Consider the following 27,852-nt stretch of genomic DNA (forward strand, 5'->3'; position numbering starts at 1 on the left):
GTTGCGTCTCCCATACCCTGACGAGGTGGTATGGGGAACGTCCTATCCTAGAATTCCTATCTGAAGGTCTCAAGGTCAACTTCATAGGACGAGTCACACTCTCCTCCTCACACTACTTATGTAGGCCACTCGTTCCTAGCGATGCTAGGAACCTGTGAGGTACAGGGGCTCCCTCTCTCTAGTGCTGCTCACTAAGGGATCGAGCCCCCGGGCAAGCCGAAGTCAGTAAGGCTGGGGACTTTCCACCCTTCCTAAGGGGTAAGTCACCCTTTGTAAATAGCGTGGTTTGTATTTCGGTTACGGAACAAATGACAAATTCGAAGATAATTTGTATTTTTCCTAACCATACAAACCTTAGCTATTTACACATATGTGCCCGCCATCCCTGACCCCCAAGTCAAGTCCTACCTCTAAGTGAAGTGAAGCAAGTCACCGGTGTGTGGAGGGGGGAGGGGTAGCAAGCTACCCTTCCCCACCCCCCGCTAACTAGCGCGGGGGTAATTAACCCTCGTTAAAAACTATTGGCTCGTCATTTCAGCTGCGCTAAAAGTAAACCCTTTGTAAATAGCTAAGGTTTGTATGGTTAGGAAAAATACAAATTATCTTCGAATTTGTCATATTTATTTATGAAATATTAATTGACATACTGTACTTATTTTATGTTTACAGGTCTTAAGAGGGGCAGTTCAGAAAAACTTACAGGCAAGATGTTTCCATGTATCACCGTTAGTAGCTGCTGCCCAGAAGGTGGCCATGTCTCATCTAGATCCAGGCTCAGAGATGCCCTACCCCAAGCTCCAGGGAAACCTTAGCGTTGTGAAAAGAAGGTTAGTACTGTTATTTGTTGTTGAGAATAGGGCTAATGTTAGGAAAGAGGAAATTAATTGCGATGTCAGTAGTGTAAATTTGGGCAGTCATTGTACTCTCAATACATATGTCATTGTTTACACTGCTGTTATCAGTATGATAAACAGAAATTGGTAACATTGACTGTGAAGCAGGTAGTACTGTACTTTAATTGTGAATCACTAAATTGGGAAAGGAAAGAGAGTATTTTAAACACCATTAGCATTGCATTTTATCTGATTTTCACAAATAACTTTGGGAAAAAACTAATGTAGATGCTGTTTTTGTCTCACAGTTTGATGCGCTGTTCTGATAACTAACGTAATTGTTTGAAGCAGGCATTTTAGTAGTACCTAAAGATTCACATTGTATTATACTTCATATTAATGTTGTTGGTAAAAACTAAAAGCTATTGAGGTTCCTTTGAACATCATACATTAAGTTTGCGCCCCATATCAAAATATATTGTAAAGATTGAATATGTTTTTATCTAATAGTTTACTCAAAAAAAATTGGGAATGGTGATATGTGGGGTAAATTTGTGATACAATTGTCCTATAATCTGGTAGGCCTCATATCTGTGCTTATAAAGCACACAATTTTTTTCAGGCTCTTCTTTCGATATACTTTTGGTAAATGTAGATTTGGTGATCTTTGAAAAGTGCAAATACTGTACATTGTAAGGACTACAGGCTCAAGTAACTAATGAAAAAAGCTTCAGTATTATTTTGAGAATGTTAACCACATTACTCGTGCATTTCTTAATCAGTGTAATGATAGCTGTAGTATTTGGTCAATCAACTTAAGAATCTCAGTGAATGTTAGTGAGTTTATTTTTTTCTTTTATTTCAGGCTTGGCCGGCCCATGACACTTGCTGAGAAAGTGTTGTATTCACATTTGGATGATGCAGAAGGCCAGGATCTTGAGCGAGGGGTTTCATACTTGAAGCTGAGACCAGATCGCGTTGCTATGCAGGATGCTACTGCCCAGATGGCTATGCTGCAGTTCATTAGCTCAGGCCTGCCAAAGGTGGCTGTGCCATCAACCATTCACTGTGACCATCTTATTCAAGCCCAGGTATGTAAAGATATTTAGTTTTTTAAGTAATTATATAGATGTATCCTGGTAATAATAATTTGTTTAGTTGTCTTTATTTACTTTTGCCATCTGTTTGCTGAGAGACTACTGTTTTTATTTTCTCCTTTGTTTCGATAAAGTCAGTCTTATATGAGGGTATTAAGAGTGCCTTAGACATCAGCCTCATCATTATGGCTTGAATTAGCACCTACTAAACCCCTACTTGCACCCACTTTTTTAGCCCTCTGCCTCACCTTCGTTCCCGTCTCTTTTCTTACATCTCCTTACCTTCACTTCATTAACTGCAAGGACTTCCCCAAATAAACTTTTATGTCGGATAATCTTCACAGCTATGCTAGTGGTCCGAATGGCACAAATTATCATCATAATTATAAGCCTCAATATAGAAAGAAACTGAACAATGTTTTATAATGTCATTGGAATTAAATAGAAGACTGACTTGTACTCTTATAGAAGAGTACGAGTCAGTAATCAATTATTATTTGCATATGATTGAAAATTTATATATGTTGAATTAATGTAAATCGTTGACTCAAATTCTGTCACTATTCAACTAACCTCATTATTTGTGCAGCAAGAAAATATTGCCATATACAGTGGATATCTATATATTTGAGAATAGGTACCGCATAAGGATATCCCAAGCAAATTAGATATAAGATTTAATTGGTACCATTTGTGTAAGAGATATTTATTTGTAAAGTGTTTTAGTACAGTAATGAGAGCACATTTATTGGGCAGTAGAATATTATAATTAGACTAATGATAAGGAAGACGCAATTGTGTACAGTATGCGCATAGTAACACTGATTTACATAATTGTATTACTGTATGTTGTACACTGTAAGTACCTAGGTCACAAAATGCAAAACATCATGGAAAGTATGATGTTGCTGCAAATTTTTGTGATAGGCAAAAATGATAAAAAATAATTATTCTACATTATGTGAAGAATGGCTGTTTCCATGAAATAAAATTCTTTTAGTATGGCAGATTAACAAGAGGAAATGATCAGTTTACAACTTGAAGAGATTAAATGAACGTATGAAGTTGTACAATAGTTTGTCTTTGAGGAGGATTAACTGGATAAAAAAAATGGTGAACAACATTATAATAAACCTCCAGAATTGTTTTTATATTTAGCATTTGCTTATTTTAACATGGTCAGTGTGTTTTAAAGTAAAATCTGATTATTTAATTTCATTATCTGTCTTACAGATTGATGGACCCAAGGATTTGAAAAGAGCCATTGAAATGAATAAAGAAGTTTACAACTTCCTGGCCACTGCAGGTGCCAAGTATGGTGTTGGTTTCTGGAAACCAGGCTCAGGAATCATTCATCAGGTAAGAAAACTATCTTTAACCCTTTTACCCCCAAAGGACGTACTGGTACGTTTCACAAAACCCATGGACGTACCGGTACGTCTTTGCAAATAAATGCTATAAAAAATTTTTTTTTCATATTTTTGATAAATTTTTGAAAATATTCTGGCATTTTCCAAGAGAATGAGACCAACCTGACCTCTCTATGACAAAAATTAAGGCTGTTAGAGCAATTTTAAAAAAATATACTGCAAAATGTGCTGGGAAAAAAATAACCCCTTGGGGGTTAATGGTTGGAAATTTCCAAAGAGCCTGGGGGTAAAAGGGTTAATCATATTTGGTTGTGACGATGATGTCTTCAGTGGTTTATTCTGGCCACAGTTGTTTATAGACTAGAGAGAGAGCCTCAAGGATTCATTCATTCTTACATAACACATGAAAATTGAAGCAAAACAAAGTCATTGCTCGACAGATTGGAAAAAATAGTGTGTAGAGAAAGTTGTTTTGAGGTAATGATGTACAGCAATGTGTAGAATATAGAAATCCACTTTTGATGGGATTTGTGGGCTATAAAAAACCTTTGATAGTGTGCACGGGCTAATTTTGTGGAGAGTCCTGTGTTATTATGCAATTCTTTTCAATTATGAAAATTTTATTAAGTCTGTTCATGAGCATAGCAAATGCTAAGTTAATGTTATTGGAGTCCTATCAAATGAATTTCTAGTGGACAGCGGTGTACTCCTAGGGAATGTGTTGTCACATATGTTGTTTATCCTCTTGTATTTTGTAATGCATAGAATAATTGGAGATAATGGAGAAGGATTGGCCTGCATTGGTAACAGGAAATTAGCTGACCTAGAGTATGCTGATGATGCTATACTTGTTAGCAGAACACCACAGGATTTGCAATGCTTGGTTACCAGCATGCATGAAATATCACAGGAGGTTGAGCAAGAGGTAAATTGAAGGAAGACGGAGATGATGAGAACAGAATATGCAATGGAAGATGAAATATCATTGGAAGGAGAAAGGATTAATGTGGCACTTCAATCATTCAAGTATTTAGGAACAATGAAATCCAATACAGAGTCATTAGAATTAGAGTTTAGTGAAAGATTGAAAGAAGCAAATCAGACAATGGCTAGGTTAAGTAAAATTTGGAAATCACCTGAAATTACTTATAAAAATCAGACCATATAATCAGTTTAGTGAGATCTGTGTTACTGTATAGACATGAGTCAGGGTATGACAATGAAACAATCTCCAACAGATTTAGTGGATTTGAGACCAAAAGAATTTGAGAACAGAAGAATATTAGGAGTTAAATGGCAGGACAGGATTAGAAATGAAGCTATAAGAGAGACTACTCGAGTGCCATATGTGGATGAGATCATGGTGAGGGGTAGAGGGAGATAGTTTGGTCATGGTCTTCGCACTCCCCAAGAGAGATCACAGTACAGTAGTTCACCAAACGTTTAACTTTTGCTCCACAAGGCATTGGAAGAGTTGGAAGACCCAGGTCTACATGGTTGAGGACCATGAAGTGTGAAGTAGATGATGAATGGAGAAGTATCGAATTAAAAGGTCAAGATAGATACGACTGGCAAAATCTAACCAAGCCCCTTTGCGTCAATAGGTGTAGGAGGAGATGATGATGATGAATGATTGCAGGGGGAAGGAAAAGGGATTCTGTAAAGAATGTACAGTACTGATAATTTATATGTATGCTGCAGATGATAAATTTTTTTGTGCTTTATATATATGTAGACAACACAGTAATGAATTAAAAAAAAGCAGAAAGTGAATATTTTTGCCAAAACCAAAGTTATTATTTTGAAATCAAACTTATTTTCTAGATCTAAATGATTTGAAAAGCTTAATATCAGCGAACTCAGGAAAGAAGACAGTGCTTTGTCTTAGAGTCTAAATCAATTAATAACTCAAAATATTTGTGAATCCAACTCTTGCTTGGTCCAGAATTTATTCTGAATATGTTTGCATTTAGATGCCTCTGTTTATGACAAATTTTATCATTTCTTTAGTTCGCAGCTCATCCCTTCACAAACTTTCAGGAAAATCTACTTACAAGTTTTGAAATATACTGGAGTGATAGGTGAGATTCAGTGATGTTGGTAATATAGTCTTTCAGTCTTGATGGACTTTAGTAAGTTAAGTAGAAAATAGGATGAGCTTCAGATAGAACTGTAGCAAGGAGCAGGAAGGAAGAATTCCTCACTAAAGTCTCAGCTATTCCTAGGTAGCCTGACATATTTTGAATAAATGCCATTGTTCAACATCTCATTATCGTATATTCATTTAGGAAATATTTTCCATTAACATGTTTGCCTGGAAGAAGACACTGTGTATAACTTATTTACCTAATTTCACTAGTTGTTCCGTAACCGAAATACAAACCACGCTATTTACAAAGGGTTATTACTTTTAGCGTAGCTGAAATGGCGAGCCATTAGAATTTAACGAGGGTGTATTACCCCCGCGCTAGTTAGCGGGGGGGTAGGGGAGTGGTAGCTAGCTACCCCTCCTCCCCCTCACACACAGGTGAATACTCACTTTCACTTTTGGCTCGGACTGTGACAGACGTCTCTGTCTTGGTCCTCGCTTGGCAGCCATTGTCTGTTTTGTCTTTACTTAATCGCTTACTTTTCTTTTACTCAATATATATGTAAACATGTTTTCATGTTTGTATATATATTTGAGTATAGAAATAAGTAAGTTTCCTTTTCAGATGTGTGTGTGTAGTGTACGATATCTACGTGGAGGCCTCGGCAGTTAGGCCACCACGGCCTAATTTTATGGGTTGCGATCGAGTTTGACTTCGGTCTTTCTCTCTCTCTCTCTCTTGAGGTCGTTCACCCTTTTACTATGTTTTACTACGCCCTTGTAGCTTCCTTCCCGTGTGGGTGGGGTTGCTACGCCGTACATTTTGTCTCAATTAGTTTATGAATCTAATTGTAGTTGTTAATTTTTCAGCTTGTAGAACGATTCCTTTCGGGGTTTTCGTTTTTTCTTTAGTGTTCATTCATTTTTAAATTACATAATTACATAGTTACATAATTATAATTGTTATAATTCTGTTTTGGTTACAGCTCTCCTTCCGCGAGTGTAAGTGGTTGTGAGGGCACGTGCCTGTTGTGTAATTCTTGTTCCTTTTCCTCGGGATTCCTCTTCGGAGCCTTCCCGGGGGAATGAATGTGTACTAATATTATTTGTTTTATTTTTTTACAGTTACCGATCTAGTTCGTTTCTGTAATATAGCAACGGTGTGAGCTGTCTGGTTCAGTCCTGGGGATTCGGCTGTTGCTGCCTCCCCCCTTGTATTGTCGTCAGGGGCGTGTCTCCTTCTACTGGTGGTACTCCCGTGTCGACGGACAGCTCTCCAGTTCATTTTAGAACAGTCAGGAGGCTTGCCTCCTTGGGCGGATAACTTTCCTTCCGAGGGAAGTTTTTTCCTGTCCAGGCTTGAGCTTTTCCTCTTTTGGGGGGTTCTTCTCTTGCCTTTTTTTCGTGCGACTATGCTCTTGGTGCTGAGCGGTCGCACCTGCAGTTTCGCTCAAGGGGCTGGGCAACTGCAGGAGCTCCTCTTCGGAGGATTGCCCCTTTTAGGTCAATGGCTGACCAGTCTCTTCCACGAAGTGTTTCTCTTTCGTTCGCGAGAGGGTACACTCATAGAGACTCCTCTTCGGAGGTTTCTTCTGTTGCTGTTGCTGTTGGCCTCCCTCGCCGTAAGGCCCACCGTCCGCCTCGTCGTAAGGGCCTCTCATCTCCCTATAAGGGTGCTTGAGGCGCCTTTTTGAATCTCCGTTTGCAGCCTACAACTTCTTTTTCTCGATCTTCCGTCCTGGTGCAGATGGACAGCAGTCTAATCTCGTCTTCCGACGGGCAACGGTCTTCCCGACGGACAACGGTCTTCCCGACGGACAGCGGTCTTCCGACGGACATCAGTCTCCCGGCGGACAACGATCCCTTCGGGGCAAAGGGTTGCCCCCTCGGGGGTTCTTCCCTTGCGTGTCAGGGTTTCCCTGCGCGCCCTTCGTTTCGTCAGCGCTTTCAAGATGATCTTCCCTGCGGTTCCTGTTACGTGCCCTGTGCGCCCACGTTCGCCCTCGCGATCTAGAACTTCGGTTCAGGTCGGGGTCAAGGACTCTTCTTCTTTGCGCAGGCTTCCACGCGTAACCTTCTGCTCGTCAGCGATCATCAGCTCGTCAGCGATCATCAGCTCGTCAGCGATCATCAGCTCGCCAGCGATCGTCAGCTCGTCAGCGATCTCCGGATCGGCCACGTGTGTTACAGCTGGCACGCCAACGTTCTCCAACACTTCTGAAGGAACATGGTTCGCCAGCTACTAGCTCACTGCGGATGCTGATCGCCATCGCGCGACCCTCAACTGCAGATGCTGATCGCCATCGCGCGACCCTCAACTGCGGATGCTGATCGCCATCGCGCGACCCTCAACTGCGGATGCTGATCGCCATCGCGCGACCCTCAACTGCGGATGCTGATCGCCATCGCGCGACCCTCAACTGCGGATGCTGATCGCCATCGCGCGACCCTCAACTGCGGATGCTGATCGCCATCGCGCAACCCTCAACTGCGGATGCTGATCGCACGACCCTGCAGGATCGCCCGCTTACGCATGCTGCTCCTCATCGCACAATCCTGAACGATCGCCCTCATGCGGATGCTGATCACCATCGCACCCTTTCACGCGATCATTTACCTGCGCATGCTGCTCGCCATCGCACAACCCTGAACGATTGCCCGCTTACGCATGCTGCTCCTCATCGCACCACCCTGAACGATCGCCCTCCTGCAGATGCTGATCACCATCGCACCCTTTCACGCGATCATTCACCTGCGCATGCTGCTCGCCATCGCACAACCCTGAACGATTGCCCGCTTACGCATGCTGCTCCTCATCGCACAACCCTGAACGATCGCCCTCTTGCGGATGCTGATCACCATCGCACCCTTTCACGCGATCATTCACCTGCGCATGCTGCTCGCCATCGCACAACCCTGAACGATTGCCCGCTTACGCATGCTGCTCCTCATCGCACCACCCTGAACGATCGCCCTCCTGCAGATGCTGATCACCATCGCACCCTTTCACGCGATCATTCACCTGCGCATGCTGCTCGCCATCGCACAACCCTGAACGATTGCCCGCTTACGCATGCTGCTCCTCATCGCACAACCCTGAACGCTCGCCCTCTTGCGGATGCTGATCACCATCGCACCCTATCACGCGATCATTCACCTACACATGCTGCTCGCCATCGCTTACCGCCAGCGATCTTCTTCACCTACGCGGCAGCACGATCCCTCGCCGTCACGCCCATTCGCCTGCGCGCCCGCGCGATCGCTCGCCTGCGCGCCCGCGCGATCGCTCGCCCGCGCGATCGCTCGCCTGCGCGCCCGCGCGACCGCTCGCCTGCGCGCCCGCGCGACCGCTCGCCTGCGCGCCCGCGCGACCATTCGCCTTTGCGCGACCGTTCGCCCTCGCGCGACCATAGTTCGCGGCGAATTCCACAGCCGGTGGTAGCAGCAGGGACGCGTGCTCCTAGGCGGCACTCGGGATCACCTCCATCCAAGCACAGGTTGGTAGTGCAGGACGAAGACAGGTCAGTACAGCATTCTTCCCACCTTCTTTTCAGGCAGGAACCGTCGTGTCCTCTCCAAAGGATCGCCCGATCCCTTTCACCTTAGCGAGGATTTCGGACTCTGTGTCCTTGGAGCAGCAGACATGGTTTGATCCGCTGGCACGGGCGTTAATGAGGGTTATGAAACCAGCACTCACCGGCCAGGGTAACAAACCAGCGGCTGTCTCTCCTACGCTGAAGAGAAAGAGAGGAGTGGACTTCGTGGTGACTTCCCCCAGGGCGAAGTTGGTTCCCAAGAGGTCGGTCTCGAGGGTCCCCTCTCCTGCACGAGTACTCTCTCCTTCTCCCGCCCTGGAAGGATTTTTGGCGGGGGGGCTTTCCGTTGAAGATTTCTCCATCGGACAAGGGGTGACTGCTTACCTCTTCCTCTGGGAGCTTACCAGGTTCTTTCCCTCCTCGGTTACGGCCCGAGGTTTGGTTCAAGGAAGCTACAGGAAGATCAAGGGTACTTTCCTCCTCTCGAGCTCAGGCACCTTGGCCTTTCGTCGTTAAGTATCTACTTGCGGACAAGCTCGATGTTGTACCATCTGGACGCACTGACTGAAGGCTTCCTTCGGGTGTCTCATCTGTGGAGGTCAACGACCTCAGACACCCTTCCATCCTTGAGAAGAGTTTTGTCTTTGCCCAAGGACAGAGACTTAAACATCTGCTGTGCGGAGTAAATCGACTTCCGGTTTCACTCCTCCAAGGCGCTTTCTTCCAGACTCTGCAGGGCTCCAGCTCCCTTTTCTTTCAACCACGTCGGCCTAAGTTATCGGCTACGACAACTGGGACAAGGTGTCCAATTGCAGTTTCCTCCTGTCAGGAACAGATGGCACGGGAGACTCCCCCGGGGGGGCATAGTCCTAAAAGGAGTTCACGAACTCTAGGATTGCAGGTTTTTTCGCTGGGAGGATGCTTAAGGTTACTCATCCGAATGACAGCTTCCCGATGCCCATTCCCGCACAATCTCTGTGAGTAGCCAAGGATATCGCGCCTGCCGTCTCTGTCAGCGAATTCAGTGTCTCTGAACCTCTATGCCATAGCATCAGCAGAGTTGCCCGGTTGGGCAGAATGATCCATACCTTAGGCGAAGGTCTTCCTTAGGATCATCGACGGCTTCACCCCCGGCCCCCTCAGTCGATCCTTTCTTGTAAGGAAGGATCTGAGAGGGGATGTCCATAGTCGACCTCTCAGCCCTGATCAAGTTTGTCGAACAAACTTCGGCCAGCGTAGACCAGCAGAATCGATCAGACTGGTAACGACGCGACAGGACTCCTTTAACCCTGGATCGGAAGGACGGATACTTTCAGTTTCCATTCCATCCATCTTCCAGGGTGCTCGTCGAATTCAGCCTAAACTGCAAGTATTCCTGCTTATGATGCAGTGTGGCTATCCCGCCGTGGCATAGCAGGTTTGTTTCCCCAGAGAACTCTCCCTGCCTTCCTCTTGGCCGCTCAGGTGCAGACTTCCGCCTCCTCTGCTGTTTGGAGGGCTGGTCAACTCCGGTAGGCTCGGGTTTCGACCTTCTTCAGCGCCGGGAAAAGCTTCCGAATGCTGACCATGAGTGTGGGCTCATGGTATTTTGCTTGGAGCCTTCTCTTCCTCTGCCTCAACATCTGGAGTATCTGGCCATGATATTGAGTCAACCGCCTTACCACGTTGGAAACCCCGCTTCTCGTCCGTCCAGCGAGGTTAAGCAACGTCGGTACTTGGATGGGTGACCACCTGGGGACGCCAGATTCTGTTACCACATCCTCCGAGCCTTCCTTTCGGTTGACTGTGGCAAGACTGAGGAGAGTCGCAGTACCTGTTCTCAGTCAAGCAGAGTTTTCAGCCCTACCTTGGAACGTTTCCTAGTTCTTCTTTCCTCATTGACCCGTTTATAGTCCGAACGGTCGCCTCAGGATAAGTTCCATGTGGGGCGATCCAAGTTCCGGTGGCTTCAGGCAATGTTTAACCGGACTCCCTGGCCCTATGGGACCAGCGGAACTATTAAACCTGCAATGGGTGTTGACCTATGGAGCCTCTTGATGGTAGTGGATATTCTCGTCCTTTCCCCACATTCTTGATGCGGTTCTCGGACTCGTCAAAGGAAAGGGGGGGGGGGCATGTTCCGGTCCAGGCCTATGGTCAAGACCTGAAGGATACCTCTCCATCATTCAGGCAGGCTTAAGGGCCTTAGTCTGGCCCCTCTTCAGATCCTACCGCTCCTGCCAAGTCGCCCCGTTGCGTGTCGACTTCATGCTAACCAGCAGGGGACGCATTTTCACACCTTCACATCTTGCAGTAGAGATACCGGGATGATTGAGATTCTCTCAATTCCACCATCGGCTCTCTCATTCCAGGCAGGGGAATGTTTCTCTCAGACTATCCGAGCAGAGCCTCATAGAGAGAGTGTACCTAGGGGTCTTTGACCTTGGGTAACCAGCAAGTGCTGGTCTGGGGGACCTGATCGCGACAGCTTGGAACCTCAAGCTTCCGCTAGTTTTCCCCCCAGTCTCAGACCCCGAGACTCTGGCAAGATGCATTCCGGTGATGGTGGGACAACTTCGACGCCTGCGTCTTCCCTCCTTTTTGTCTGCGGACAATGGGTCTCAACAAAACCAGGTTGTCTGTCAACCTTTCAATGGGAGAGCTCCACTGGGACTATGCGCAGAACGGTTTCTGGACCCTCTGCTTCCCCTGACGGAACTCCCGGGAGAGCTTCTCCCACGGCGCAGACTACTCAAGCAACCACACTGCGACATCTCTCCCGAACCGGGGCGTCGCTTCGGCTTCATGCCTGGAGACACTACGCTTCCTCCTCTAGAAGAGACAACCCGCTACAGTCGCGGTACGGAGGTCGCGTCATCTGCGATAGTCATCCACAGGGGTCTCCCAGGCAAAGTGAAGAGTCTAAGGTGGTTGGTGCCGTGGGAGATATACCTCTTCCCGTGAGGCCTCTTCTCCAGCAATAACGGTCTTATTGCCTTTCGGCGGGAGGAAACTCCTTTCCGCTCTTGGCAATGAAGCCTGTCGCTCAGCCTTTCCCTGACCTTCAGGCTTAAAGGAATAACTTTTTCCTGCCCGCTGGATCTATCCTCGCTCATGCGAAGCTACGATCGTCCCTGCCCTAGTCGGAGGAAGACCTCCAACTTGGAGCATGGCTCGGACTTTTAGTCCTTTAAGAGATCTTCTCAAGACCCTTTTACGACAGGCCTCGGATTGTATTCCGCCTTGGGTCTTCTGCTCACTCTGGCCACGGCCAGTGTGTAAGCAATCTTCTTGGTCTCTTACTACTCCCCCCCTTTCTAAGGAAGAGGGGAAGGCAACATTCAGGCTCGCTCCTGAGTTGTTGGCTAGACTCAGAATCTGAGGGTCCCGACCCTTCGGTCCGATTCATTCAAGATTTTGAGTCTCCATTCTGTGTCTGATGTCCCAAGACCTTCTCTTTCTTGCCAGTACAGGAATCGAGAGGTTAGCGCTGGGAACAGCTGCAGTTTGGCCTCAGTTGCAGCCGATTTGGGAACACAAGGAGGACATGGGGGGAGAGTCACCAGTATACCTCTTCAGCCCGGACTCAAGGACATTCATCTCGACCTGTCTTCAGACCCTCCCCCGTCACGTCGCCCTACAGCACGATGTTGGATACATCGCAACGTCCCTCGCCTTCGAGTAATACTACTCTGTGACGCAGGTGCTACAAGCTGGAGTCTGGAAGCGTCTGATGACCTTCGCAGCCCGCTTCCTGCAGGGCGTGACCCACAGGAGTCTCGATACGTTTTCTATCGCTCTGTGGTGGCTACACAACAGCTGGTCTAACCTCAGGCTCCTTTTTGGACAGGTAGCAGAAGGTTGAGGGCATTGTTATCAGGTTTTAGTCTGCATGAACGAAAGAAGTATGTCTGGCCCTTACTTCTTTCTTCATCATCCCCTCTACGGGGAAGCAGCATCCTGGTCTCTGCATAGCTGACCTCGAACCTCTGCAGGTAAACCATGCTTCCTTGTGTTCCGAGTATTGAGTCAATACTGTCGCGTCCCCCATACCCTGACGAGGTGGTATTGGGAACGTCCTAACCCAGAGTTCCTTCTGGAACTCCAGGTCAACTGCCTAAGACGGGTCACACTTCTTCCTTCACACACAAGCTTACGTAGGCCACATGGTTCCTTGCGGTGCAAGGAACTTGTGAGGTGCAGGGACTCCTTTTCTCGAGTGCGACTCACTCGGATTCTGAGTCCCCGGGTAAAGCCAAAGCCAGTATGGCTGGGGACTTTCCACCCTTCCTAAGGGATAAGTCACCCTTTGTAAATAGCGTGGTTTGTATTTCGGTTACGGAACAAATGACAAATTCGAAGATAATTTGTATTTTTCCTAACCATACAAACCTTAGCTATTTACACATATTTGCCCGCCAGCCCTGTCCCCCAAGACAAGTCCTACCTCTAAGTGAAAGTGAGTATTCACCTGTGTGTGAGGGGGAGGAGGGGTAGCTAGCTACCACTCCCCTACCCCCCCGCTAACTAGCGCGGGGGTAATACACCCTCGTTAAATTCTAATGGCTCGCCATTTCAGCTACGCTAAAAGTAATAACCCTTTGTAAATAGCTAAGGTTTGTATGGTTAGGAAAAATACAAATTATCTTCGAATTTGTCATATTTATCATAATCATCACTGAATCTCTAATATGGTTTTTTTTTTTATCTTAATTACCTTTCTATCCTCAGACTGGAGTTCTGAATGTTTTATATTTTATTTTCAGATTATCCTAGAAAACTATGCCTTCCCAGGTCTTCTGATGATTGGTACTGATTCCCATACTCCCAATGGTGGTGGCTTGGGTGGTCTCTGCATTGGTGTTGGAGGTGCAGATGCTGTTGATGTTATGGCAGATATTCCATGGGAACTGAAGTGTCCCAAGGTAAAGATTTTTTTTATTCCTGTATGAAGAACTGATGTTTGTTAGCATTAGATTTGGTTTTTATATGATTTTTATCTCAAATAGTCATGCTTATAGATGCCTATAGATAAGTTCAGGGCTTAGTTTGTATATTTTATTCATATAGCGTGCATGACCGGCCTTTTTGTTAGAAGACGATGATAAAGACCAGTTTACTCTTGAATTGTAAAGTGTTAATAATGGCGAAATACAAAAATACCATTCTTCATTAGCACAGGTTTAAAGGCACCATTTTACCTTGTATACAATAACCACACAACAGGTAACTCAGTTTTCTTTAGTGATATATAAACTGGATATAATCATAATCATGTGGGAAAATACATCTCTATTATTATTATTATTACTACTAGGTAAGCTACATACCTAGTTGGAAAAGCAAGATACTAAAGCCCAAGGGCTCCAACAGGGAAAAGTAGCTCAGTGAGGAAAGGAAATAGGGAAATAAACAAACTACGAGAAGTAATGATCAAGTAAAATATTTTAAAAAGAGTAAACATTAAAACAGATATTTCATTTATAAACTATAAAAAGACTTATGTTAGCCTGTTCAGCATGAAAACATTTGCTGCCAGTTTGAACTTTTGAAGTTCTACCTTTCTTATAGTTTTGTTGAAAAATAGAAAGTAAAAAGTTTGTGAGATTACATTTTACTCTGTTGGTTTTTATAGAATTTTCCATCCCCCATACTCTTCCAATAATTGATTTATAAGATTGTTTGAGGAAGAATGTAAAAGTGGTTTTGTTTAAGAAATTTTCTTGCCATTTACCATGTTTCCACAACGTCTACATTGTAATTCATGGGAAGTGTTTTTTTTTCCATCAATTATCATACTGTTACACTAGTACTTTGGACGCTGATGTCTGGCTTTCTTGTTGGATATCAATTAAGCAGAAATTTTGTTAAGCATTATGTAAAGAGAATGAACACTCTCTCTTTTCCAGGTAATTGGTGTGAAACTTACTGGTAGTTTGAGTGGCTGGACATCTCCCAAGGACATCATTTTGAAAGTAGCAGGGATTCTTACTGTGAAGGGAGGTACTGGGGCCATTGTGGAATACTTTGGACCTGGATTAGATTCAATCTCTTGCACTGGCATGGCTACCATCTGTAACATGGGAGCAGAAATTGGTAAGTTTATTATACTAATTGAAGCTTGTCAAAGAGAACTTTCTATCATATCATATCATGTAATAAAAACTAAACTAATTAGGCCATACAGTAGTAAAGACAAGGAGTGTTGTGGCAGTACTGTCATCATTCTTTTTATAAACAACAAGCCTAGCCTTCTATGCTCAAAGAAACCCTTCTAAAACACTAGAATAAACTGCAAGGTATAGTATTTCAAGAATGTTTCCTATATTATACCAATATATACCAAATAGTGTGTATACTTTGTTGTATTACACTGCTATAAATATGTATTTTAAGGGGCCTCGATATTACAGAGTGAAGAGCATCTAACCCTAGTTATGGAGTTTAGGAAGTGAAAGGTAAATGGTTCAAGGAAGTGAAGGAAGGACGGGGCATATTTTTGCCATATTTAATTATTGTCTGATACTTATGCATCTTTCAAACATACTTGTAGCATAAAAATGGTTAATGTATAAATGAGCAGACAAAGAAATATGTTGAATATAATTTGGTAAGATGTGCAATAAATGTTTGTTTATGAGTACCAAAGATAATCTATTCCTCTGAAAATCATAGAAGATGGGGAGTCACTGTGTATGGGATACTGCATAAAAATAAATAGCTTTTCTATGAGTTCTGGAAGAAAACGTAAACAAATGGGTACCCATGTCAGAATAAGGTTGCAGGAAGAACCAGACACGCTTCCATGAATATATAAAAAAGACTAGTGATATTTTTTTTTCATAAGATAAACTATCCGGGATATGAAATATAAAAGTTATAGCCAAAAATTAAATATTCTGAATTTTCACAATTCCAAGCATAGGTCGTGAGTTGCGCCCTTTAAAACTCTTTAAATATATCTTAACATGGGCACCTTTAATATGTTCAACTCTCTTTATCAAAACTTTGAACTTCCCAACAAAACACCGCACTCAGAACCACTCGGTCAGAAAAGAGGAAGTTGATGGTTGACTATGATTGTTAAATTTTATTAAGGTTAAATTTTATTGAAAGGAGTTGAAGATATTTCATATCATATGTTAATCTTTTAACCCTTTTACCCCCAAAGGACGTACTGGTACGTTTCAAAAAAGCCATCCCTTTACCCCCATGGACGTACCGGTACGTCCTTGCAAAAAAATGCTATAAAAATTATTTTTTTCATATTTTTGATAATTTTTTGAGAAAATTCAGACATTTTCGAAGAGAATGAGACCAATCTGACCTCTCTATGACAAAAATTAAGGCTGTTAGAGCAATTTAAAAGAAATATACACCAAAATGTGCTGGGAAAAAAGTAACCCCTTGGGGGTTAAGGGTTGGAAATTTCCAAAAAGCCTGGGGGTAAAAGGGTTAAGAGCTTTTAAATTAAAAAGGTATGTTTATTCATTAACAAATGAAAAAAATGATAAAATTATCCTGATCTGCTAATTATAGCAAACTTCCAAAGGATTTTTTTTACTTTCCAAAGGGAAGAATTAATGCTTGAACTATCATTTCATCTTATGGTAAATAGTTTTATCTAAAATACTTTTCTCTCATTTTATTTACTATGGAGTTTAATGGCATATCAAACTTTACCGGAGTTTAAGCCATGTTGCCAATGCATAATAATCAATAGTGTTTAGCTTTGTGGTGCTTAGGAAATTGTTAAATTTTCTTCCAATTTAAATCAGTAGGTAGTTTTCTTACAATTTGGTTTATCTTTTCTTAACCCTTTTACCCCCAAAGGACGTACTGGTACATTTCACAAAAGCCATCCCTTTACCCCCATGGACGTACCGGTACGTCCTTGCAAAAAAATGCTATAAATTTTTTTTTTTCATATTTTTGATAATTTTTTGAGAAAATTCAGGCATTTTCCAAGAGAATGAGACCAACCTGACCATTCTATGACAAAAATTAAGGCTGTTAGAGCAATTTAAAAAAAAATATACTGCAAAATGTGCTGGGAAAAAAATAACCCCCTGGGGGTTAAGGGTTGGAAATTTCCAAATACCCTGGGGGTAAAAGGGTTAAACTCAAAACACCCTCTTGTCATGTATAAGATCGTGTTATTACAAAGCACCATATTTTTCCTTATGTATCTTAGATCTTTCCCAGATTCCAAACAACTAAACAGTTATGAACAGCTCGTCATTTATATTTGTCAGTATATATCCTTGATATTTTCTCTATAGCAAATAAGGATATAATGTAAAAATAAATAAGTCATATTCTACTCAATTTTGTAACATATCTACAGCAATTGTTTACTATCATATAATTATTGAGATACAAGTGAACAACTGTTATCAAATTAAATTGTTCATAACCAAACGACTTTTTCGTTCATCTTCTTTTGTGGATGTGTGCATTTACAATAACTATAACATTACTAACAAAGCTCTTATAATTTTCTTTTACCTTTTCAAAATTGGTAAATTTTACAGTTACAAATTATCAATGAAAAATTTGTAACTTAAATTTTCGGGATGTAAATCGAAGTACTATATGGGACAAAATTATTTTATGTGTATCTTCAAAATTTGTTCATCTAAACTTTGTATATTGGGCCATTGATGTATGGATTTAGTCTGTGTAATTCTGTCAGCATAGTTAAATTGCATTTGTATTATTTTGTTTACCTGTCTTTATTCAATTTAATTTTTTCACCAACAGGCGCCACAACATCTGTATTCCCTTACAATAACCGCATGAGGGATTATCTGGTTGCCACCAATCGTGCAGATATTGCATCATTGGCCGATCAAAATAAAAACATGCTCACACCAGATGATGGTGCACCATATGATCAGCTGGTGGAAATCAATCTCTCAGAACTGGAGCCTCACATCAATGGTCCATTCACACCAGATTTATGTCATCCTGTTGATAAGGTACTGTATAACTATTGTTACTTTGAATCCAGTTATAGTCCATTTCTTTTAGCGATGCAGATTTGCACCGACTCGCGGCGGTGCCCCTTTAGCTTGGAAAAGTTTCCTGATCGCTGATTGGTTAGAATTATCTTGTCCAACCAATCAGAGATCCGGTAACTTTTCCGAGCTAAAAGGGCACCGCTGCGAGTCGGTGCAAATATGCATTGCTAAAAGAAATGGACTATAGGTGTCCTGTCATTTGAAGAGAATAAACAGGATATATTACATGCATTTAAATTTGAGAAACCCCCATGAATTTACAGTTAGCCTACCTGTTATTTCCTGCCTCGAAACCAGGAGCACAGCATTCTTTGTGGGCAATATATGTCTACTGTAGTTGGGTGATTTACCCCACTAAAATTAATTGTTTTCAATTGTGTACAAATTTGTCAAAATAGAAGAAAAATAATTAAAAGATTATGTCCTTACCCTAATCTGGTCTGGTCAGGGAGGGAGTTTATCCCCCCCACTTTATTTTGAATAGAAAGTGCCTTTTTTAACAATAAATCTTAGTCTTTTCTTCCTTTGGGTTGCTAAATTTTAAATATATGATGAAATATTTTATATTCTATAAAACATTATTTTGATTTTTTTCAGTTTATCTTTTATATCTTACAGAATAATGAATACAATAGTATATATCTTGATGAGAATTAAGATTCTTTTTCCCTTTCACATAATAGATTGGTGACATGGCTCGAGAAAAAGGGTGGCCATTGGAAGTTAAGGCTGGTCTAATTGGCTCTTGCACCAACTCATCGTACGAGGATATGGGCCGTTGCGCTTCCATTGTGAAGCAAGCAATGGAACATGGTCTCAAGGCCAAGTCTATTTTTCACATCACCCCAGGTTCTGAACAAATTCGAGCCACAATTGAACGAGATGGAATTGTAAGTTTTAACTATTTTCTAAGTTATCGATCATGTATATTTTTTTGTTTGCTTTCTTGTAACATCACAGTAATGTAGAGAGTAGAGGTCCCCTTTTTTGTTTTTGTTTCATTTCTTGATGTCGGCTACCCCCCAAAATTGGGGGAAGTGCCTTGGTATATGTATGTATATAAGTAAATAATGAAAAAGTTCTAAAAACTATTGGATGGTAAATTTGCATTTATAGTACAGTATTATTATTGCTATGGTACATATTTAATTGATTGATTGACTGTAATTAATTGTAAATATGGAATATACTTATATTTCTTTATAACATTTTCTTTACAAATATGATACACTAAAAATAACCATGGTAGAGTTTGTTCTGGTTATATGGTGTTGTACATCCAAGGCTACCTTTAAAGTCAGATAGTATTAGCCTTTGATTTAAAACAGCTGTTTAGTGAATTGAAACACTTCACTCAAGATAAAGGCTTCCTACCACACTATCTAAAGCTGTACATCCTATTGTCAACCTTTTCAAATTCTTGATTTTCTCTAAGTTACCTTGTTTCTGCTGTTGAATAGTGAGGAACTTATTTATATATCAACTGTTCTTTATACCGATATAATCATTTTACCTGAGGTCTAGTTATTATAAACAATTTTATCCAGAATCCGACTGCTTTTCGTCCATTTTCACCTCATTTTAGATTAGATCATCCTGGTTATTATTAGGTGTGAAGTTACAGGGATCATGCAATATTATTTACATGCCTTGTTAATGGTAGTATGTTCTGATAATAGGTTGATGTACAGTAGGTGCACTAATGTTTTTGTTATTTAAGAGGAGGCAAAAATAGTTTAATGATGATAGGGTTTTAATTTATTATATGTTTATTGATTGGACAAGTATTTCCTTTCAATTAACTTATCTCTAAGGTTTGAGCTGTAGTATGTGCATTTAATGTCTAATTCTTTACCTATTTAGGCAGAAACTCTAAGGTCCTTTGGCGGAACAGTTCTGGCCAATGCTTGTGGACCCTGCATTGGTCAGTGGGACCGACAGGACGTAAAAAAGGGGGAAAAGAACACCATTGTCACCTCCTACAATCGTAACTTCACTGGCAGAAATGATGCAAATGCTGCAACTCATGCATTTGTCACTTCACCGGAGCTTGTCACTGCCATGTCATTAGCCGGAACTCTAGATTTCGACCCAAGAAATGATACTTTGGTGAGTAATTTTATGGTTACTTTGCTAGAAAGAGGAAATTTCAAACAGTGTAAATGTTTTATTTTTAAGCAAAATTTTGTATACTGTATTATAATGTGATTACTATATTTTTTTATATTTATTGTTACTTGTATTTGGGTAATATTTAAATTGTTGAACTTCTTTCACTTCATTTACAAGACATTATTTCTTTTTCTGCACTGCCTCTTCACATCTAAGTTAGCTTGTGTTATTTTTTCAGTTTAATTGATTTGTAAAATTAAGATATCCGAGTTGGGGTAGTCATTTGCCATATTTTCTTTTCCAGGTTGGATCTGATGGAAAGGAATTCAAACTGAATAGTCCATTTGCTGATGAGCTTCCAGTTCGTGGTTTTGATCCAGGCGAGGATACATATCAGGTAATAGATAATTGTTTCCGTTTCCTTTTGTTTTGTTATGCGATGTCTTACGTTGCTAAGTTTAATTACTGTAGACGTGAACTATTTTTTTCTTATACATAGGAGTATGTTTTTTAGGGTATTTTTTGTTAGTTCAGGTATTGGTAGCAAATGTTTTTCTTTTAAAGGAGTTAATGACTGGCAAAGTATTTACTTTTATAGAAACTGACATTAAATAGATGCTTTAGATATACATTATCTTTTGAAGTAGTAGAGGGTACCAAGAAGCATAAAATTTTATGCATGAAATTAGCCTTCCACAATTAACATTATTATTATACTGTATATAAATTTTGTGTTTGCAGTAATGCAAAAACGGTTAACAGTTTTACGTTCTTTAGTGATATATTTTTCAAAAACTGCTGCTGGTTATTTTTTTATGTGCATCAAGTTAATGTTATTTAGAGACAGAACAGTGTATCATTAAAAAAAATATGAGGGAAATAAGAAATATAAAATGTAAAACTATTATTAATAACTGTCAGTTAACATATAGTAGAAAGCAGTAAAGAAAATACCAAATGCATGCAGACCTGGAGAACTAAACTCAGAAATAAATGAGGTAAATATCTGCTGTCAAAGTGGGACAGTAATGGAAAATAATGAACAGATAAGACAAGCTTGTTATATTTCCAGGTTTTAGAGAGATGTAAATGTTAAAACAATTTATGTAGTAAGATTATAATTTGTTACTTTTTTCATTAAGTAAAGCCATTTAAGATAGTGGTGTAGAGAAACATTTTGGTAACATTATTCTAGAGTGAAAAGTTTCTTTATAAATAATGGTTCTCTGAAATATTTTGTTGCAAATAACAAATGTCTTCCTGTAAATTTTATTTTTAAAAGTACTCTTAATGGTTGTTCATTTTCAAATTAGGAACCACCTGCTGATGGTTCTGGAGTGAATGTGGATGTTAGCCCAGAATCCCAACGTTTACAGCTTCTCACTCCATTTGATAAGTGGGATGGCAAAGATATGAATGAATTGACAATCTTGATTAAGGTAAGCATCGCATCCTCTTTTGTAATTTGATTATGAATTAATGTTTTTTTTTTTGAGATATGCGTATAAGATATGTGACTGCAGTACACCAAAGAGATGTAAATGTTAAAACAATTCATGTAGTAAGATTATAATTTATGTTACTTTTAAGATAGTGATGTAGAGAAACATTTTGGTAACATTATTCTAGAGTAAAAAGTTTCTTTACAAATAATGGTTCACTGAAATATTTTGTTGCAAATAACAAATGACTTCCTGTAAATTTTATTTGATATGATGGTCTTGTTTTTCTTTCTTGCAGGTAAAAGGCAAATGCACGACAGATCACATCTCTGCCGCTGGTCCCTGGCTCAAGTTCCGTGGTCATTTGGACAACATCTCTAACAATATGTTCCTGACAGCAGTAAATGCTGAAAATGGAGAAATGAACAACGTGCAAAATAAATCAACCGGTGAATGGGGTCCCGTCCCAGCAACAGCACGAGCTTACAAAGCAAACGGCATTAGGTGGTGCGTAATTGGAGACGACAACTATGGTATGTACTTGAGTAAATGCAATTTAGATCTTTGATTGTATATAGAAATTTGATGATTTTAAAGGAAGTATACTTGTATTTATATATTTCCAAAAATTGTCATTTCTTACGTTAAACTTGGAGTCATGTCTGTAACAAGCCATCAAATTCCTAATCTATTTGAGGTGATGTCATCATGAACCTAATTTCCAGATAGAGATCACTTATATCATGTTAATTTCTTCACAAAATGTGAAATAATTAACATAAGTAATCCTTCCTGAATGTAAATACAGTACAGGATACAATTATTTTCAGTATTACCCCTCTTTGCATTACAACTATTGGTCCCTTATTTCTTGATCCAGTTATCTTTGTAGTTTTTGCTGTTGGCATTTTTTATTCTTTCTTTATATTGTTAGGACCCCTTATTCAAGTAGACTGCAATTGACATGGGAGTTACTTGGTTTGTTGGGCTGGCCCTAATTTAATGAATTATGATTTAATGGACCTTTAGCTATCCATATGCCCAAAATAATAGATTCCAAACTCAAATTAGTTTGTTTACCTCATGTGCCTATATTTACTGTATTGTCAGTTTCATTATTTGTATTTATCACCCATTCCTTTTTTATGTATCAAATTTTTATTGTTTTGTCCTGTTTTTATTTGGGCATAAATGCTATGAACTCTGAAGATATAAGCCTGAAGTGACGATCTAATGAAGCTAGGAGAATTGTCCAGAAAATGGCAAATGCCTTTCAACTGTGGGAAATGCAAATTCATGCACATAGGTTATAGTAACCCACAATCAGATTACTCATTGCTGAGTAATGAAATACAAAGTGTGGACCAGGAGAAAGATCTCAGTATTATCAGCAAGGATTAAAGTTCACCAAACAGAGCATAAAAGCTGAAAAGAAAGGACAGAAACTGATAGGCTACATAAAGACACAATTCAAATACAGAAACAAAAAACTGTACTACAGCTGTACACATCAGTAGTAAGACCCCATCTAGAATACGGAGTCCAATTCTGGGCAAGTATTCTGAAGGATATATATATAGGCTGGAAGCAGTACAAGCTAGGGTCACCAAACTAGTTCCAACACTAAGGCAATTTGGATATAGACGAAGGATGAAACATTTGAACTTTAGATCTACAAACTTGATGACTAAGGGGACAGTTAATAGAGGTATTCAAAATTCTTAGAGGAATAACAAATGTAGATTACAACAGTCTATTCACGCCTTGCACAAATCAGTCCAGAGGTAACGGATACAAACTGGAATTGAAAAGATACACCACCTCTCAATTTGGCAATTTCTTTACATACAAAATAGCAAATACTTGGAATAGACTTCCAGCAGATGTAATGAACAGCAACATGGTAAACGAGTTCAGGAATAAGTTAGACAAGATCATAAGAACTCTCTAAATGCTTAAACTAAATTGCTCTACCAAAAAGAAAATGTAGTCTCCATGGATGGACTAAAGTCTTTGCAACATCCAAAATCCTTGTATAGTAACTCACTCTCTCTCTCTCTCTCTCTCTCTCTCTCTCTCTCTCTCTCTCTCTCTCTCTCTCTCTCTCTCTCTCTCTCTCTGAGAGCAAGCAATGTTGTTATTTAGGAAAATCCATATTTTCTGAATGACAATCCAATTTAGCAGGATAAAGTCTAGCATTAACTCTTTACTTTGCAGGTGAGGGAAGTTCTCGAGAACACGCTGCTTTGGAACCTCGTCATCTTGGTGGCCGTGCGATTATTGTAAAGAGTTTTGCGCGTATTCATGAAACCAACCTGAAGAAGCAAGGAATGTTGCCTTTAACATTTGCTGATCCAGCTGATTATGATAAAATTGGCTCAGATGATAAAATTTCCCTAGTGGGACTGGCTGAGTTTGCCCCCGGAAAGGTAAGTTGACATTTTTATAGAAAGGCGTGCATATTTCATATAATTTTTTTTATAGTGTAATGGATATATATTATGCTAGTTTTTAAAGTGGTTTAAATTTGTTTATGTCCCAAGAAAGGTTATTTTATCCATTTTTCCTTTTTAGGTATAAGATTTACAATAAGTACCAAACTCTTTTATTATTGCCTTTGCAGCCTGTGGAGTGTGTCATAACCCATCCGGATGGCTCTAAAGAAAGTATTAATCTCAACCACAGTTTCAACGAGCAACAAATATCTTGGTTCAAAGCAGGTTCAGCTTTGAACAGAATGAAAGAAGTTGCAGCAGGACTGTAAGACAATGACAGAACGGAGACACAAATTTTTGTATATATTTTTTTCTTGAAACAAAAGATTTTCATTACTTATGAGAGTTAGTAGTCTCATTGTAGCATGTTAGATATTGTTATTACTTTTAATATTAACAAAAGTTGTTAATTGTAATTCCAACCTGAATAATGTCTGATTAAGATTTTATGCGGCAGAGATTTGAAAATTCTTTGATTAAATTGTTATGATTCTAGTTATTTTAGCTATGGTTAATTCCGATGATTGGAGGTGAGGCAAGCCCTATTTTTTTACATAATTTATTTGTGACATTTGTAATTCTGGAGGAGGAGGAGGAGTTGTAAGATAATGATGTGGTCTATTGTAATTTAAGCATTTAGGATCATTGTACAGCAGCTCATTTTTTCACGAAGTAGATACAAAAAACATTTGTGATGGTCACCGTCATGCTTCCTGCATTGGCCTTTGAATGGATAGTGGTTGTCATATATGAGGTTAATAATGCTTTGTGCTGGGATAAAAGTAAATATTATATGCAAAAATTTTTATTGTTCATAGAAGACAAATTTACATTGATGCAACTATTTTGAGGCATTTCAATGTAATATTTTTCACAACTCACTTTTTTATTCAAGCTTTATCCTAGTACTAAGACATTTGAGAGACCAAGGTTTGTTGTCTTTTGGTTCAAAATTATTGACCATTGTGTATTCAGTGTCCAAGTAAAATGTAAATAGTTTAGTAAAACTGTATTTAGTGAAAGTGTTTTCTTTTTCAACAAATACGAGTTGTTGTTCATGCAATTTATAGTTATCCGTGTGTTCTTTGAAATGTTTTCAATAAGCTTTCTTTGTAGATGTCCTAACTAGATGTGTCAAGGAACACAATGGGGAGCTGCAGTTTGAATCAATCAGAATGTCTGGTTTCTCATTGCTCCTTTAAGTAAACTAGGTTTTGTTTTTTGTTTAAAATTTTAGTTTTTTCTCCTTATTTTGTTGCAATTAACCTTGACGATAATATGGCTTCAACACAATTTTAAATTGATGAAAGAATCCAGGAAAATTGGTATTTAATCATCTTAATTGTTGAAGCTGGCCAAGAAGAAAGTTGTATTTACAAAACTATACTATTGCTTGAGTTTAGACACTTACAAACCTGCCAAAACCACTGGCTTTTGGTGTACTTTCAATAGATAAAGGTAAAGGTGTCTGGTTTCAGTTCCAGTTTCATCAGAGTACAGTAGGTGCTCACCAGAATGTTAGCCAGGCAAGCCCAACCCCAACTGTCTTGTCCAACGACAGCAGTGGCGTCCCCAGTAAACAGCTTAAACTCGGGTCCTGAGCTGGGATCTGCTGCCATACAAATACTAGGCAAACATGTTAGCCCTCTACTAGCCCTAATTTACATTGTGGATTCTAATAGAAGTACTAAAGCATGTAAACATATTCACTTTTTTCAAACAGCTGTACAATATATTCTAGTAGAGAATTATTGCAATTTAGAACCCCCCTGACCTTGAAACTTGAAGAAATAGGCAGCCAGGAAATAATAAAGAATGATCTGCAGAAGATATGACCACTTCGATCCAGGATATGACACCTAGTAGAGCCACATAATAGCAGGTACAGTATAGAACAAAGCCTTGGAAATTAAACCCAATGTAAGTGGGTTAACATCTAGCTCTATTGGGCTGACTTTTCAAGTGCAGTTGTATCTTGACCTGTAATAATAATAATGATAATAATAATAATCACAACTAAAAGGTCAGAACACTTGGTTGCGACCCTTTTCTGCTTATAAACAAGTTCCTTGCTTCTTTGCTGCATACATAGGTAGTAGGTTGGCCAGGGCACCAGCTACCCATTGAGATACTACTGCTAGAGACTTATTGGGTCCTTTGACTGACCAGACAGTTCTATTTTGTATCCCTTTCTCTCGTTACGGCTCATTTTGTCTTTGCCTACACATACACGGAATAGTCTGGCCTATTCTCAACACATACTTCCCTGTCCTCATACACCTAACAACTCTGAGGTTACCAAGCAGTTCATCTTTACTCAAGGGGTTAACTACTGTAATGTATTTGTTCAGTGACTACTTTCCTCTTGGTTAGGGTAGAAGAGACACACTAGCTGTGGTATGCATATCTCTTCTAGGGGAAGGACACTCCAAAATCAAGCCATCGTTCTCTGGCCTTGGGTAGTGTCGTAGCCTGTGTACCATGGCCTTCCACTGTCTTGGATTAGAGTTATCTTGCTTGAGGGTACACACAGTGCATGCTGTTCTATCTCAGTTTTCTTCCTCTTGTTTTTTTTGAAGCATTAATAGTTTATATGTGAAGGATATCATTCAATGTTGTTACTGTTCTTGAAATGTTTCTTTTTATTGTTTATTTCTCTTTTATAGTTTATTTTCCTGTTTCCTTTCCTCACTGGGCTATTTTTCCCATGTGGAGCCCCTTGGGCTTATAGCATCTTGCTTTTTCAACTAGGGTTATAGCCTAGCTTGTAATAATAATAATAATAATAATAATAATACAGGGTTTTGGTGATCTAAAACTGGTTAATGAAAATTATCCCCATTTATGGGTTACCATATGAGCAAGAGTCCACGTTTAAAGATAAAATGGTTTAGCCAGCACTACTACTACTACTACTACTAAAATGTGGCAAGCCGAAAGATGTAAATGGGAGTGGTATGATGGCGAGTAAACGGCACTGATTCTTTCAATACTGAATAAGTGCGTCAGTGACCACACACGAATCAAGGATCATCATCGGATGCTGTTCAACCTGACTCGACAACAACAATCGGAACAATGTCTTAGTTATCTAGTGAACATAGTGCAAGGCCAAAGTGTCATTAATTAATGTTTTTCTTAGGATTTATCGAAATTTTAAGATTTGTCGGTATTGCAGGTGGATGTCAAGAGGTAGTGTATTTCAGCCAGTTCGAGGAAGGTCACCTAGAGAAGGTATAGTTGCAATTTACATATGTTTGTTTCCGTGACTGTTTTTCCCAAGAAGCTTATCTTTTATCTTACTTTGGTTAAGTTATAATAAAACTTTTAATAGGATTTCCTCAGGACAAAAAACAGAGGTGTGTATGTAGTTGATTGAGAAAGGCATAAACTTTATTACCTTACAAGGTGGGTATGTATGATAGCAGCCCCCTATGGCCTATGTATCTATGTATGATGACTGCCGGTTATGAGTACGGCAGTCTAATTGGGATCTCAGGTGGGTGTTAGCCCCCCCGTTAAGTATTTACGGACACGGCTTGTAGGTTAGGTTAGGTGGGTGAGTTCAAGTTAGGTGGTGTTCTTGTGAAGAGGTTTTACAAAATACGTTTTATGAACAAGTAGTTGAGATACTACCTCTAGAGAGTTATTAGGTCCTTTGACTGGCCAGACAGTACTATATTGGATCCTTCTCTCTGGTTATGGTTCAGTTTGCCTACACATACACCGAATAGTGTGGGCTATTCTTTACAGTTTCCTCTGTCCTCATACACCTGACAACACTGAGATCATCAAACAATTCGGTAAATTTGTATTGTATTACAGGGTGTGATTTCGAACAGAAAATATGTTTTCCTATAGTAAATAATGTGATTT

At 40.1% G+C, this 27,852-nt stretch overlaps 1 protein-coding gene across 1 annotated transcript in view; it reads left to right on the top strand.

The window, feature by feature from the left end:
- LOC137616697 (aconitate hydratase, mitochondrial-like) overlaps nucleotides 1–24,998 on the top strand; it is a 46,166-nt gene extending 21,168 nt beyond the window's left edge. The window contains exons 2-14 of the mRNA XM_068346692.1: nucleotides 670–827; nucleotides 1,699–1,924; nucleotides 3,164–3,289; nucleotides 13,671–13,829; nucleotides 14,814–15,000; nucleotides 17,668–17,885; nucleotides 18,611–18,817; nucleotides 19,791–20,036; nucleotides 20,344–20,436; nucleotides 21,353–21,478; nucleotides 21,780–22,014; nucleotides 23,699–23,910; nucleotides 24,105–24,998. Of these exons, the coding sequence (XP_068202793.1) occupies nucleotides 670–827; nucleotides 1,699–1,924; nucleotides 3,164–3,289; nucleotides 13,671–13,829; nucleotides 14,814–15,000; nucleotides 17,668–17,885; nucleotides 18,611–18,817; nucleotides 19,791–20,036; nucleotides 20,344–20,436; nucleotides 21,353–21,478; nucleotides 21,780–22,014; nucleotides 23,699–23,910; nucleotides 24,105–24,245 (2,334 nt within the window). The 3' untranslated portion in view covers nucleotides 24,246–24,998. The remainder of the gene's footprint in view (nucleotides 1–669; nucleotides 828–1,698; nucleotides 1,925–3,163; nucleotides 3,290–13,670; nucleotides 13,830–14,813; nucleotides 15,001–17,667; nucleotides 17,886–18,610; nucleotides 18,818–19,790; nucleotides 20,037–20,343; nucleotides 20,437–21,352; nucleotides 21,479–21,779; nucleotides 22,015–23,698; nucleotides 23,911–24,104) is intronic.
- The last annotated feature ends 2,854 nt before the right edge of the window (nucleotides 24,999–27,852 follow it).

This window comes from Palaemon carinicauda, chromosome 22 (genome assembly GCF_036898095.1).
Source record: "Palaemon carinicauda isolate YSFRI2023 chromosome 22, ASM3689809v2, whole genome shotgun sequence".
Lineage (NCBI taxonomy): Eukaryota > Metazoa > Arthropoda > Malacostraca > Decapoda > Palaemonidae > Palaemon > Palaemon carinicauda.